Source organism: Myotis yumanensis, unplaced genomic scaffold, assembly GCF_028538775.1.
Source record: "Myotis yumanensis isolate MYYU_CA2020_CCGP unplaced genomic scaffold, mMyoYum1.0.hap1 SCAF_4, whole genome shotgun sequence".
Taxonomy (NCBI): domain Eukaryota; kingdom Metazoa; phylum Chordata; class Mammalia; order Chiroptera; family Vespertilionidae; genus Myotis; species Myotis yumanensis.
Window position 1 is genome coordinate 48,607,573 of NW_027223755.1, and position 15,166 is coordinate 48,622,738.

The 15,166-nt window shown below is 37.7% G+C and overlaps 1 protein-coding gene across 12 annotated transcripts in view; it reads right to left on the bottom strand.

Annotated features, from left to right (window-relative positions):
* Positions 1-407: 407 nt before the first annotated feature.
* The window catches only part of MEF2C (myocyte enhancer factor 2C), a 157,870-nt gene continuing 143,111 nt past the window's right edge, over positions 408-15,166 (bottom strand). For 6 of the 12 annotated variants that reach the window (XM_070412307.1, XM_070412309.1, XM_070412305.1 and 3 more), the window contains 5 exons: positions 14,267-14,439; positions 12,660-12,683; positions 11,625-11,754; positions 10,647-10,782; positions 408-5,147 (listed from right to left, as the gene is read on the bottom strand). In XM_070412307.1, the coding sequence (XP_070268408.1) occupies positions 4,826-5,147; positions 10,647-10,782; positions 11,625-11,754; positions 12,660-12,683; positions 14,267-14,439 (785 nt within the window). In that variant the 3' untranslated portion in view covers positions 408-4,825. The remainder of the gene's footprint in view (positions 5,148-10,646; positions 10,783-11,624; positions 11,755-12,659; positions 12,684-14,266; positions 14,440-15,166) is intronic. The other 6 variants (XM_070412315.1, XM_070412311.1, XM_070412310.1 and 3 more) reach the window with 2 other exon arrangements.

Here is a 15,166-nt window from a genome sequence, read left to right on the forward strand (position 1 = left end):
ATTGGCTGCCTCTGCACACACCCTGACCAGGACCAAGCATTGAGCTTTCAACTGAGGTATGTGCCTTTGACTGGAATCGAACCCAGGACTCTTCAGTCCGAAGGCCGACTCTATCCACTGATCCAAACCGGCTAGGGCAGAAATGCCTTGATAAAGAAGTTGAACTCAATTAGAACCTTGAACTTCCCACACTGGCTAAATACATATGATCAGCCCAAGAACGCTGATCCAATTCATACCCATCCTTCCTCCTACACACAAATATCCCTCTTTTTGAGTATTTTGAACTGAAAACTAAGAAAGCTCATGTGCGCTTGTGGGCGAAGCTACTTTTAAAAACACACGATGAAGCAGAATACATTTAAAAGGCAAAACATTAATTAAAAAAATGCACCACAGACACTGCATCACTAAGAAAGCCAGTAACTTTACTGAATTGTCTGCAAAATACAAATTATACCTTATTTCCAGCAGGAGAAACTTTGGAAAATTCCCCACTTTTCCACTACAGACAGCTGAATGAAGTCCCTTGAGATACAGAGATGGGGTTTAACTTAGTTATAACATCTTGTCATCTAGTGGCGACAAAGTCCAGCTTATGCCGCTGTGAGCCTCTATTTGAATATTTGTTGCAAATGCTTGTATGCCCTCATTTACAAACTATTTGAATGACTGTTTAATGGAAACAAGTCCCCAGGAAAAGAAGGAAAGTGATACAGCAAACCATCTGAAGCAATCCAAGTCCTCTGCCCGCAGTGCCCCAGGCCCATGTTGCTCTGAGAGAACACTGGTGCTGAATTCAAACCACAACAGAATCCGTCGCTTAGCTGACCTCTCTGCATTAAACTGAGGTATGAATCAATTTGAGGTACGAATAGGGAAGGCAAATGCAATACCGGATTGTGAAAATAACCCAAATGGACAAATTGAATGTAGAAGATAATGTGGCTTGGATTGCTCCACATCTTTGGTTAAAACATATTTAAGAAAAGCCTTTAATTACATCTGCAGTCTGAAGCATTCTAACAGACACCAGTATTCCATCAATCTTCAAAAGATCTGTAGTGGCAAGAAATTCACGCTGTATAAGTGACGACATCACAGCAGATGGCACAAACGCGAACAGATGAAGTATGCCATGCTTAAGCAACAGCCTTTATTGAGGGTTCAAGTGGCTGCTGCTTCTTGAAAAAAAGTTGTTTTTTTTTTTAAAGAAAGAAATACAAGCATTACTCTCTGGAAAAACAAACAAAAGAATAAAGGGAGGGAAAAAAAAGCTACTTCTAAGTTAAAAGATGGGTGTGTAAGAAAAACAAATACATAACATTGTGAGAGGGCAGATATTCTCTTAAAAAGTGTATTTGAATTGTTTTAAAATCCTCACCTTAGTTAACCTTAAAGTGATCTGAGGATGACAGGCATTTTCATATTCATCATTACAAAATGCTAACTTCCACCTTTGGGAAAAAATAAGCCATTTTACTAAAAAACACAATTTTAAAAAAGGTTGAAATGAACAGCTTTCCACGCACCAATGCATACAATATACAGGTTGTGCAGCTTGCATATATTGCATCAGTGTTACCAGTATGTAAGCTTAATGTTACCCCAAAATCTTTTAAACTAGGATTAGGCATAACAATCCTTGGAGCTGTGTAAAATGCCACTTGTGGTTCTTTGATTTGCAATGAAGAATGTTGCCTAAAATGTTCTCTATGATGGACTAAGTGAAACATCATTCCCTCAGGGCTCTGCCCTAAACTCCTGAAATACAAAGGATTTACTGTGATAAAAATCCAAACCATACTAGCTTTGCAAATACAATAAAAGGTAAATTACAGATAAGGTAGAAGGTAAAGATAGACAGTGATTGTTTACAGAGAGTGACTCATCACAATCAACATTGTGCTTCTTCTCATTAAATCATCTTTAAAAAATTCTCAGATTATCCCTTCATGAGCTTGCCACCACTCTATATGAATTCAGTAGTGGGGACAAGCGATGACTGGCATCCATTTTCAAGTGATTCTGCTCTTTTCATGTTCTTATAAAACTATCGCCAGAATTGCTATAAATAGCCAAGGCTTCTGCTGGCACTTTAGCTGACTTTATTTTCAGCATTAGAAATTCACTTTTTCATTGTTGCTGAGGCAAAGTGCAGGTAAAAAATTAATATGGCTATTTTTTCATATTTTCACATAATGACCCTTTCCCACCCACTGATAAGTTTTTACTGATATTGATCAAGTGTTTTGAAATGATAAAGAACATTGGTGATATGTTTGCATATTTTATACACATCAAGTTATAAAGATGTGTTGGAAGGATGGGATCAAATCTATGGTGAGAAAAATGACTTCTTAGTTTTCTTCCCCCTATGTGAATGTGTGTGTGTGTGAACGTGTGTATATGCGTGTGTGTGTGTGTGTGTGTGTGTCTATTTTCAGCAATTATTTTCTGTTTTTCCTTTGCATAAGTGTTTTTTTCTTTCATGTTCCATGGATACTTTGAGTAGTGGGATATACGAAATGATTAATAGATATTTTTGCTTGTTTTTAGTATATAAAACGTTAGTACAAGGCAGGTTAGCATCCTATATGGATACCACCAAAGGTGCATTGTGGTCTAATTTCAGATTTCAGATTAAGTTAAGAAAAATATAGCCTAGTTAGTAAGGTCTCTTGGCTTTTGCCACCCAGCGGCAGCCTTTTTCAATGAGAAACACATAGCAACTTTACAAGTAAAAGAAAAAAAAATGGGTAAGAAGTGTCCTACACACGATGTAGCAGTGTTGATCTTATTGTCTGCATCTTCTTTGCTGTGTATGTCACTGAGTATGATTGGAGATGAATCGACAGATCTTCACATTCCAAGAGAAGAAAAATCATTCCTAGACTGAAATCTCTTTTAAACAATAGATATCAACATTTTTTTTAATGGCACTCACTTTTTAAAAGGGTCTGAAAATGAAGCCCTTATAGACAAATATTAGACAAGAGTCATTATTTCTTGAAAAATTAAAAAAAGGGACATAGAGAGGTTCTTTAATGGGATTTCTTGAAATGGCTATTAAATCTCTTTATTGAAGAAAAAAAATAGATGACATACATGCTTTATGCAGAAGTGACATTTGGGGGTCCTGACACACTGGGATTGTTCAACAGTCCTACATTGCTGACAAGATTGTTGAGGGTCAGTTAAAATAATTAAAAACGGATGGTGAAGCAACTATCCCTTTATCTGCTTCCTTCTTGCCTAGCACCCAATCTTTCACATTTTTCTTCTGTGGGAATTTATAACTTATACATCGAGCAAACTTCATATCACTTGTTTCTAGGGCCATACTTGCAGGACACGGCCCTAGCACAACTTCTCTATTCTGGGCATATTTCTAAAAAGCATATCAAATTCTGGGCTGAAAACCAACCAGATAATTTAGGATATTGGCAAGTTAGGGTGTGCACTTACTGAATTCCAAGATGCATGGTGAGATGGTGAGATCAGAAAGGGGCCCTGCATTTGATGAAAATTCAAAAATAAAAAGCATAAAATAAACTAATTAGTATATACAAGGGATGTCAGTTGACCCAATAGATTGCTAATGTATTAAAGACAATTTAGGGTGTTGCCATGTGATACGTTCTAATCCCACAGGTTATCCTTTTGACAGCTGACCTTGAACTTATAAAATGTATGCAGAGTAAAAGAAAACAGAAAGAAAATAGTTACTCAAATGTGCAACCGCACAAATATCCCCCCTCCCACTATTAAGATAACAAAACTTCTGCTATTACCATAATATTATATATATTAGAAAGCTATACACAAGCATGTTAATTTCACAGATTTTTTAAAAGATTCTTAATATTTTATATAATTAGAAATACACATTTCAAAAACAAAACTTCTACAAAGAGAAAACAGTTATCTTGGTTAGCAAAGCATGGAGCTCCTCATGGCTTAGGGTAGTGCTTTCTATACAAAAAGTCCTTTTTGTTTTTTTTACAGGACTGTTTAAAATATCAGCGAAGCTATCAAGGGGGAAAAACACATTTTGGCTTAAGTAAACTACAAAAAGCCACAAATGCTTTGCAAACTCTGTCTTACCTTTTATATGAAAATAAGCAAAATGTAATGTACATATTTTTATACTTTTATTTAATAAGAGATGCAGACCCAGATTTCTTTATTTAATTAAATACGTTAGCCCTCAAACTCCACTTTTTTTTTTTTTAAATAGGTATGGTCCTCTTTTAATGGTCATCAATCCTTTTTATTGAGTGCCATACGCCAATGATACGCCTGCAGGTTTGTGAGCGTTCTCAGGGTGGTAGGTGACCTGGCGTGTTCCTAACGTCTACCAATGGCCACCCTTTGCCGGGTCTGTCCACAACATCTATACATTTTTCTATATGTTGCATAACAGCTGCTCTCTCTTTCAGTAAAGATCTGCCGCTTTTGGCAAATGTTTCCTTTTTTTGTCTATTTACATGTAAATAACGTTGAACCTGCAACATGACACTATCTATTGTAACATACATTTTGCAAAGGAGCACAACAGTGAAAAGAAGTTAGCCTTAAAATCTATTTTGTACAAGTGTTCTGTTGTACAACTCAAGTGCTAAGCTTATCTCAGCATGTCTGTTTATCTTTATACTGTGTCACTGAGGCAATTTAAAAGTACTTTTACAAAACAGAGTACCTGACTTTTTTTTTTTTTCCACACACAGCACATATAATGCATATCGACCCCCCTTCCCCATTAAGGTATAGCACACACACACACTGCAAGAAAAAAAACACAAACTATTAAGTAATAATCTGATCATGTTGCCCATCCTTCAGAGAGTCGCATGCGCTTGACGGAGGGACTTTCCCTTTCGTCCGGCGAAGGTCTGGTGAGTCCAATGGGGGAGTGGAATTCGTTCCGGTGATCCTCGCGGTCGCTCCCGTCGTAGGAACTGCTACAGCTGCTCAAGCTGTCAACAGGAGATCTCCCCGCCTCGTGGCGCGTGTGTGGTGGGTATCTCGAAGGGGTGGTGGTACGGTCTCTAGGAGGAGAAACAGGTTCTGACTTGATGTTGAGGCTTTGAGTAGAAGGCAGGGAGAGATTTGAACTCTGAGATAAATGAGTGCTAGTGCAAGCTCTGTAGGAGGAAAGGAAACCCAGTTACAGATGGAGGAGGCCTGGAGCCCCCAGGAACTCACAATTACATCAAACATCAGCTTAAGACTCTCGCATAGACACCAGAGCATGCCTGGAGGGGGAGGGTGCTCAGAAGCACTGGAGGGGGCATCGCCTTCTCCGTTTGCCCCCAGTGAGGACAGCGTTTCGCTGGCCCAGGCTCCCGAATGACACCTCTGGTCTGACAGCCTCCCTGAGCCTACCCTACAGGTTAGAAAAAGGGGTAACCAGACACGCTGGAAAAAGCGTTCTCCCTGTTGCGGGGTTTCTCCCTAGACTAGCTCCGAAATTGAATCTAAGATTTAAGATACATTGTTTAGCTTTCGAGTTATCCGTCCTTGATCGACTACTGCCAGGGTTTGAAAGTTAGTGTAAAAAGCTTATTTTGAATATGAATGGTTCCCTCAATTTAATGAGCACTTACACATTAAGTTGCACAGGCTTCAGAGAAAGGGAAAAGAGTTCAAATTTGAAGTGAATAGCGTCCGTGAAAGGCTACCTATGACCATATCTAGCGAAAAGCCTGGAAAGGCGAAAGAAGAGGACAGAGGCAGGAGGGTGACAATTAACTGCAGCACTTTGAAGTGTTGGCTTAAAAACACGTAGATTTCCTACTTCACTAAAACGGATATAATTTTACTTTCTTCACCTTTTCTCAGCTACATGGGATAAAAATGCTGTTTACTTTGCAGAATTACCTCAACTTTCCTATTGTCTCACCCTGCTAGAGTACTCAGGGTACCACTCCTTTTATTTATAATTGCCATTAATTGGTGAATCCGGATTTGCCGAAGAAAAGGTTGTTGTAAAGAAGGGTCTAGTGTAATTTTATTGTGTTTATAACCCCTAGCCCTTATTTGTTCCAGGAGAGTATAACTTGCCCTTATTACAAAATGTGGGAGAATTTAGGGACTTGAAACCCTGGAGCGAAAGGCAGGAAGCCCTAAGTGTAGATTAGCAACCACAACGACTTTTATCAGGATAAACCACAATCCTACTGCTGATGTCCATGTTAAGAGGCTTGCACTGTTCTCACATTCAGATTGCACTGACAGCCACAGCTAAAGTCAGTATTACTTGCCCACATTGTCAAGAGAATACGGAAACCTCTTTTACTGAGGAAGAGTTACAGCAAAGAATAATCCATACAGACACACCCATTTGAAACAAAGGAAGGCAAGGCTGCCAAGCCATATATGTGATTATTGTACTTTCCAATAGAGAGAACTGGGTGGTGTTAAAAATGTAATTATGAGCAGTGAGAAAATAGGTATATGTATATCAGAGGAAAAAGTGGAGTAACTGGGGCTGGCTTTTTGAAAGATGCCATTGAAGCTCAAGATGTATAGAGATACAAAATTAGTCAGAAATGAGTTTATCTTTGAGTGATGTTTTATACAAAAGCACCACCTACTGGCAAAGAATTACTTTCCTTTCCTTATTAATAGATGAGCTAATGTCGAGAATAACATAAAGGAGAATTATCTGTTTCCCTAATAAGCCCTTCCTTCTCTGGCTTTTATGATCTTTTTATTAAAATTTTTTATTTATTGATTTTAGAGAGAGGGAGAGGGGGAGGAAAGGGGATATATATATATATATATATATATATAGAGAGAGAGAGAGAGAGAGAGAGAGAGAGAGAAAGAGAGAGAGAGAGAGAGAGAGAGAGAGATTGATTTGTTGTTCCACTTATTTATGCATTCATTGGTTGATTCTTGTATGTGTCCTGACCAGGGATCAAACCTGAAGCTGGCCAGGGCCTTTTATAATCTTATAGAATCGAAGCAGTTTTAGCATTTATATCAAGAATATATAATTTTCAATCACCCATTTATTTTACAGTCTCTATATGAATTTTCTAAGAGTTTTAATTAAGTAATGTTTTAGTCAATAAGACATTAAAATAGAGGTGGAGCTGTATTTCAAAAGGACCCATAATGGTGGGCTATTTTATCTTGGTTCAACGTCACTTAATGCTTCATTTTGATGTCAGAGGAAATCATCTTTTGATTTCTGGAAGAAAGAATTTTCCTGGCTCTAGATAAAAAAGATCATTTCACTAAAATTTAATGAAATGCCTCTTACAATGACTCATACAGCTGTTTAATAATGAATGTGTATTAGGAGTCTGAAAATATGTGGCATATCCATAAATACTTTTGTCTGCCCTTTGACATTTAAATTGTGTCTTCACAGGCTGGGGACATGGAAAATTCAAAAAAAATATTTGATGATTTGGACTAGTAAAGCAGTTAATCTGGATAAGTTAAGCAAAAAGTAACATAATCAAAATGTTGTTCTTTAGTACAATTTTTGAAAGCTGCCTTATCTCCCAATGTCAACTGGCTTGTACAAATTTTGCTGTATTTCTTCCCCATAAAAGACAAGACATTTACTGCTTATCCCTTCCTATAAACACACAGGCTAGTCCTTAAGTTCATTTTTTGGGTGGCCTTTTATTTTACACTGAAAGCATGTATGAAGCATTTTGAGTATTTCCAGAGACACTAAATGCACAGCCATAAAACGTCAGTGATAGCTGAGGTTCGGCTTCATTGTACTGTGGTAGAGGATGCAGAACAGAATGAAATCTAATTGACCAGCCACTGTTCTCAAGGGAGTGTTTTCTTGAAAAGGAAAAGGACCGTTAAAGGTCACTTAGCTGTATGTATGCGAGTTTCAGATGTTGGTTTACTTGTCCTTGAGAACAAAACTTTTGTGGACACAGATCCTTGTGAGCTACTTCATATGCGTGGGTGAGAACGAGGTGGGTGGGGAGGCCGGAAGCCAGACATGCACATTGCCCATATCAAGTCCTGCTGCTAGGTCTCGTCCTCTACAAATGCCTTCCAACTGGGAAGACACCTACCCTTCCCCATAATTGTTCAGAAATGAAAGATAATTGGATGGTTTTATTCAAATTTCTTACTGCTTTCTCCTGGAAACTAGGCTAGCAGACTACATTTTATCTAACCTTTTAAAATTCGTCTTTATTCAAAGTTACCGCCTCTCAGTATGTCCTGCACACCCACTTCAACAAAGATGATGCATAGAAATGCTCCCAGAAAACAGGCTGCCCTGGTTTTAGGTGGTGGGGGAAAAAGCCCTAAAAATTCAAGGGTTTTTTTCTCAAATCTTAATATGCAAACAACTCTCACTAACCTTTGATGGCAAGTTCCTTCCACCAGTCATCTCTATTCCCTACATCAAATCAATTTATGGCGTTTATCTAACTTGCTTAGATAAAAATCAGGCACTAGACAATGTTAAAAGTATAGTTTTGAAGAGTTAAAGATATTTCCATGAAAAAAGTAATTTTTAATTTTGAGAGAAAACTGTGGCGCCCATCTTGGTCAGGCTGAAATATATTTTATTTTGCTGTATCTAACCAAAAGAATATGATCCCACCCCACAGGCACATGAAACTACTTTAGCCAGGAAAAAAAAAATCAATTTTAAAAATTAATTTATACTGTGAGAAACGAAGGCAGCTCATATAGTTCATTTTACATAAATATTACAACCTGGGGGGAGGTCAAAAAAGAGTGTCACACTTAATTGTGTGAGCATAGGCTAGTCCATCTGAAGGAACCTCCTCTTGAAAAGCTGTGTGTGTGTGTGTGTGTGTGTGTGAGAGAGAGAGAGAGAGAGAGAGAGAGAGAGAGAGACAAAAGAGAGAGACACTCAAGGGGTGTAAGAAGGAAGGGAAGAAGGAGGAGTAAGGAGGTAAGTGGGCCAAAATGAGAAGGACTGGAAGTGTATCCTGTCTGAGGGATAAGGGAAGTAATTAAGTGCAATAAAAACTCATAGACCAAATTCAGACTCAAATTATGCACTGTGAGAATTGGTACTGAAAGGAATCAGAACTAAACAAAATGCTTCATGATTGGCTGTTGTAATTCATTTCCTCTCTAGTCCAGTCCCCCCACCCCTTCTCCTTTACTGAAACCTCTGTTAAGAGCAGCAGAGAATTAGATTCTTCCCATGAAATAGAAGAGAATTTTAAAATTGTAATTAAAATACATAAATATGTGTTTTATATGTAAAGTGCAAATTGTCAGATGCTACCATTTTCAGAGAAAATTATATAGCTTCTGACATTGATAATTTCTAAGGACATCTAGTCCTCTATAATGGATGAATTTCGTGAAAAATGAGAAGTGAACTGCGACCTTTATTTTTGCCAAGAAGCATGTACATGGGTTTGCAACTGAGTCACAGCAGTGTTATGCTGCATGTATGTATTTTAAGATTGCCTGGATGGCATGATGTACTTAATGATAATTACCTGAAAAAGTTATTGCAATAAATATCTACTTAGCTAGTTAATTTTTCAAGAAAGCAGAGCGACACTGTCATGTGAATTAATTTTATTATTTATATGAAAGTTTAGCTTTGCCACAATAGTGATTAGTGAGTAGAATGCACATAAGCAAATGCTGACTGGATGAAGACCCCATTCCCAAAACACGAATCTATGCGACATCAGTTCCAGTGAAAGCTGCTGGAGCAGGGGAGGGGTAAGAGAGACGAAGCTGTGGCATCAGTCAGTAATTTTGATTCTACTCAGTATATTATGCTCATTATCTCCTTAGAAATAGAAATGTAGAACTAGTTAACTACTCTAACCGAATGTTCAGCAGAAAAGTAAAGGTGTTTCCAAAATATAAAAGCTTGTTTTCTTTAAATATTTTATATCATCCTACTATTTTCTTTTGAAGATTAATTTCGGTTTTGGAGTTATTAATTTTTGATTCATGTTTTAAACTTTAAAATAAAAACTGTTTGTTTTACACGTAGTGTGATTGTGAAATCGAGGCTTTTTAAAGGTTTGGACAATTCCATAGTTTAACGACAGGAGTCATTTCTATGGTAAAGACATATCTTAAAACTACCACAAGGGGGCAGAAATATACATCTTCTGACCAGAAAACAACAAAAATGATTCTTATACTCAAATTTAGATAATTAGTAAATCTATGGATATTTACATATATATTTACATATAAATGAGTACATTACTATTCAATGGGGTTGTTGATCCTATGAGTACTACTGGAACATTAGCATGAACTGTATGGCTCGTGCTGACTAAGGATTCTCAAGTATCTTAAAAAACTCCAAGAACTTATAACTGTAAATGTTGTCTTACGTCCCACATGAGCTAAGTGAAAACTTAACTAAATAAAAAACATCACTGAGAGAAGTAGAAATAAATATAGGCTGAAACAATAGGAAAATAATTTACGTCATCATCCCAGAGCTTCCCCTCCTTTTAAAGAATAAGACAACATTTAAGGTACTTGAAAGGTATTGATCTGATAATTACTTTCAGATTTTGATAGAGCAGAAGTTTACATCCTCTAATGGGACATTAGAGCACATTATTTAGAGATTGCTATTTGTCATTTAAAAATGCGTCCTACAAGGGTATTACAGAAGAAGTGACATTGCTTACCCCAGCTGACTGAGGGCGGACGGCGGCATGTTATGTAGGTGCTGCTGTTGCCAGCCAGTTACTGACCCCAGATGAAGAGCGCTGGCGGCGTTAAAGCCAGACAGAGAGGACAGGTCTGCGCTACTCAGAGAGTACTCTAGATCAGAAACAAAACAACAAAGGAAGGTATTTAATCTAGAACGGTCAAATGATGAGGAGAATAAACATTTTCAGTGTAAAAAAATATTTTTATTCATTTCAGAGAGGACGGGAGAGGGAGAGAGAGATAGAAACATTGAGAGAGAATCACTGATTGGCTGCCTCCTGCATGCCTCCTACTGGGGAGCAAGCCCACAACCCAGGCATGTGCCCCTGGCCGGGACCCTTCAGTCCGCAGGCCAATGCTCTATCCACTGAGCCAAACCAGCTAGGGCAACATTTTCCATTTTAAAAGTATTCTCTTAGTATTATTTAATGGCTGTTATAAATTATTTTACTTTTTGGGTGGGGGGAGAAGGAGAAAAACATAAGGGACAATTTTAATTTAAAAGAGATATACTAAAAATAAATAAAAAATAAAAGATATATACTATATACCAAAAAAATAAGCATTCCAAGAAAGCTTCAAAGTAACAAAACTTGCAATTCTAGTTGATTAGAACTACAATGTGCTATTTCAGTATATACATATTTGATGATTTAGACACATTTTTAAATAATCATGAGAAAGTGAGCTATTACATCAAAGAAGTAACAGCTCATTTTCTTGAAATTGTTCTTCTATATTGACATCAGTTTGGGTTAGTGAAACTTTCAGTCATTTAAAAAAAAAAGTGAATATTCACTTTGTCTTAGTAAGTCAGAAGTAGTGATTTTAGTGCTCTGAACACCACAGGTAACAAATAAAGCCTCCCAATGAACTAAAAGGTAGTCTTTTTCATCTTGCTTTTAAATAAAAAAGTATTTAATATACTATTTGAATGTGGCAAAGCTACTCACCGGTACCATATGTTGTTGAAATGGCTGATGGATATCCTCCCATCCCTTGTCCTGGTAAAGTAGGAGTTGCTACGGAAACCACTGGGGTAGCCAATGACTGAGCAGACTGGGAGTTATTTATCCTTTGATTCTTTTAAAGTAAATAAAAAGACATTAATGGTGGAATTTTTTAAAAAGTAAAAAATATTAGATTTCAGTATTGGTTTTGCACATAAAGATCGAATTTGGTACAAATCTCATAAAATTAATCATTTAACATGTGTCTCTATGAACTCTGCCAACCCTATCATTTACAATCCTTCAAGAGACAAGTTGTTGCCATAGAAACCCATTACATCAGTATCTCCTAGGCAACTGAACTAGTAACAAGTAGCATAGCTTTATTATGGGTAAAAACAGACTATGTTGAAAACTGGTGAAATATGTATACTGTACTTCCATTGTTTCAGTTTTTATTCAAATGCAAATTTAAAAAAAATTTAAAATCAACCAAGGTGGTTTTATCTTTAGTTCTATAGACAGCAGAGCAGACTGATAGAGTTTCATGCTATATTCTGACCAGAAGGTGGTGCTCTGACCACTTTTTTCAGATTCTTCTAAACTTCCCTCAAACTAGATGGCAAAGCAGCTAACATGTATATTTAACTCCTTACAGCAAGGAGAGTAAAGATTCACATCAATTTAAACATCATGAGACTTAAATTTCTTAGAAAAAGAAGTATCTTTGTGGTTTTAAATAACTGATTTCTCTGTGTGTGTGTGTGTGCGCGCGCATTAGAATTTTGCTATAAACAAAGTCCTAAAATAAATTGAAAACATGGCCTTCACTTGGAGAGGTTGAGATAGAAGAATAACCTGCTGTCTCTTTCCCCTGTGAGTGATACTTGAGATGAATAGTATCTAAATATAATCGATGTTGACCACTATGATAACTTCCAAAATTTTCCCATTTTACAAGAGCTACTACTCCATCTAAGCATCGCCCTGGATTTCTCCTTGCCCGTGCTATGTAAGGGAAGCTCTCTCACCACTTACCAAAAGCAGGTCGACATCCTCAGACTGAGAGCATGGGGAAGGAGTTTTATAAATTAGTGTCTGCAAATCTTTATCATTGGGCAAATCTTTTCAATACAGGAAAAAGCATATTCTGATAGACCCAACAGTTTGAACAGTTCTCAAACCCAGACTCTAAAGATAACTCCTTACAAAGACATTCTTTGTTTCCCTTAATGAGCTGTTTGCCTCAAAAGTGAAGACAATCTATCCAGTTTTCAGCATAGGTCAGTGTCTCCACATTCATTATTTCACCATCAGATTTTGAAAAATAAAAAGGATTGTCCTTTGAAACCCCACTTGGTAGAGGAGGGGGACCGCACGTGGCTGCCAGCGAGAGACCTGCCCGACCACTCACAGGATCCCTGCGAAAGCATCAGGTTTATGGGACTTGGAATCCATCTGCCGATGGAGACAGCCGGCCATGCAGGGCCCACACTACGCGGCTATGGCCCCGTGGAAGACTTTATTTATTAGACCCAGTCTTTTCCCAAGGGAACGTTGCATATTATGTGATTTTTTTGGTTGATATTCAAAATTAATCTGCACTGTGCCATAATAAACGAATCAGCTTGCAGGACTGTTCTACCCTGAAGCTGGCCACAGAGCACAGAAAGGAAAAAAAAAGGTGTTTGCAGAATGATCTAAAATTGTCTACTGAATCTTCGTTTTAAATGTTCTCAGTCTTAAGCAAAGCTCCTCTGGAGAACACTGATGTAAGTCTCTTTGTTGCTGAATTTGGTCCCACCATATTATCTTCATCTTAGCTTAGCCCTGCAGACCCAGGAAAAAGAAAAGCGGCAGAGTCTGGGGATATTATTTACATTTCTGTTTCTCATTCACTTCTTTATTCTTACAAGTGCCACAACTTTTTTAATTTTTATTTTGTGAAATATAACCTTGTTCCCAGAATGCCGAGGATTTTAAAACAATTTGCTTTCGAGGGGTAACTATTTGCATGAAGCACGGATATGGAAAGATGAACTGAGACAGTGCACAGGCGTGTGATGCACTGAACATTATCGCTGCAAGATACCCAAGAGAAGAATTGCCATTTAACAGGATTCTAAACTTCCCTCAAACTAGATGGCAAAGCAGCTAACATGCATATTTAACTCCTTACAGCAAGGAGATTAAAGATCATTTAGAAATTTCATTTAGAAATTATAAAAAAGATTTTTCATTGCCAGCACCTTGAGGACAAAAATAGTTCAATATTATAAAAATCTGGTATGAAATACCTCATTCTGTGAGTTTGATTCTACCATTGGTCAAACCATATGTCCCATAAGCAGAAAAATAGGCAATTATTATTTTTTTTTTAATTATAAATTGAAGGCCTTAAAAGGCAATGTTTTCTTTGCCCCAGAACACCAGTCCTATAGTGGAGTTCACTAGGATGTTGGTTCTTTTTTATGTGGGAAAGGGAATGAGAACCAGTTACCAGAAATAATAGCTAAATACAAATAGGACTGATGAATTCATTTTATGAAAGCACTTAAGTCATTGACAAAGTTAGACAAATGCAAAAATAGCAACGCATAGACAAAACATTATTGACATTTATTTAAAATGTAGTTTTTCATTACCACGGATGGCATCGTATTCTTGCTGCCTGGTGGAATAAGAACTCGGAGATCTGGTTTACGGTTATTCATCCCTAAATTCATGGGGGGAGGAGACTTTGCTTGCATATTCTTGTTCAAGTTCCCAGGTGAGACCAGCAGACCTGGTGAGTTTCGGGGGTTGCCATACCCATTCCCTGTTAACACAAAACAAGGAAAGTGCTCAGGGGAGAAATGCAGACTCCGGCATGTGTCTAGAGAATATACTAGGCGAGATTAAGAATAAAAGGGTAACAGCCTGAGACATACAGTAACACACATTGGAAATCTACATATGGAGAGTAACCCAATCAGTTATTTAACATTCCTCTGAAGGGAGAGTATAAACTTTTAATGAGAAGAGAGCCAATACACATAAACTGGCTCAGAAATCAACATATACCTTTTTTTTTCCTAGTAAAAAAAATTCTGGAATGAAGTCAGACAGTCATGCAAGGTCTAAGAAAAGCCCAGAATTGGTCCTGAACTTTAATTGACTGGCTCGGCAGAGGTCTGGCTGGAGTGACTCACTCTTTCAGTTCAATGGTTTGGGTTTTATTTTGTGTGTCTGTGTGTCCTTAAATGAAGAAAGGGCATACAGCAAGACTATAATTTCTAGGACATGCCAGAGGAGCCGCCTCTCACACAGCTTGCTGTTCAGTTCCCCTTTTCTTAAATGATTTCTCCCTCCGGTTTTCTTCTGTCTCTTCTGCAGTGTACGACCCTGAAGGCTGGCTCTCCTGCTCACACAGAACTTCCAAAACCAGGACTCCTTCTCAGGAACTGAAATGAAGGGACAATGCCTCCACTAAAACACGGATTCACCGAAGCACAGGGACAGCCATCTAAGGCGAAGACCAAAAGGGTTCTTTAGGTCTGATGGTT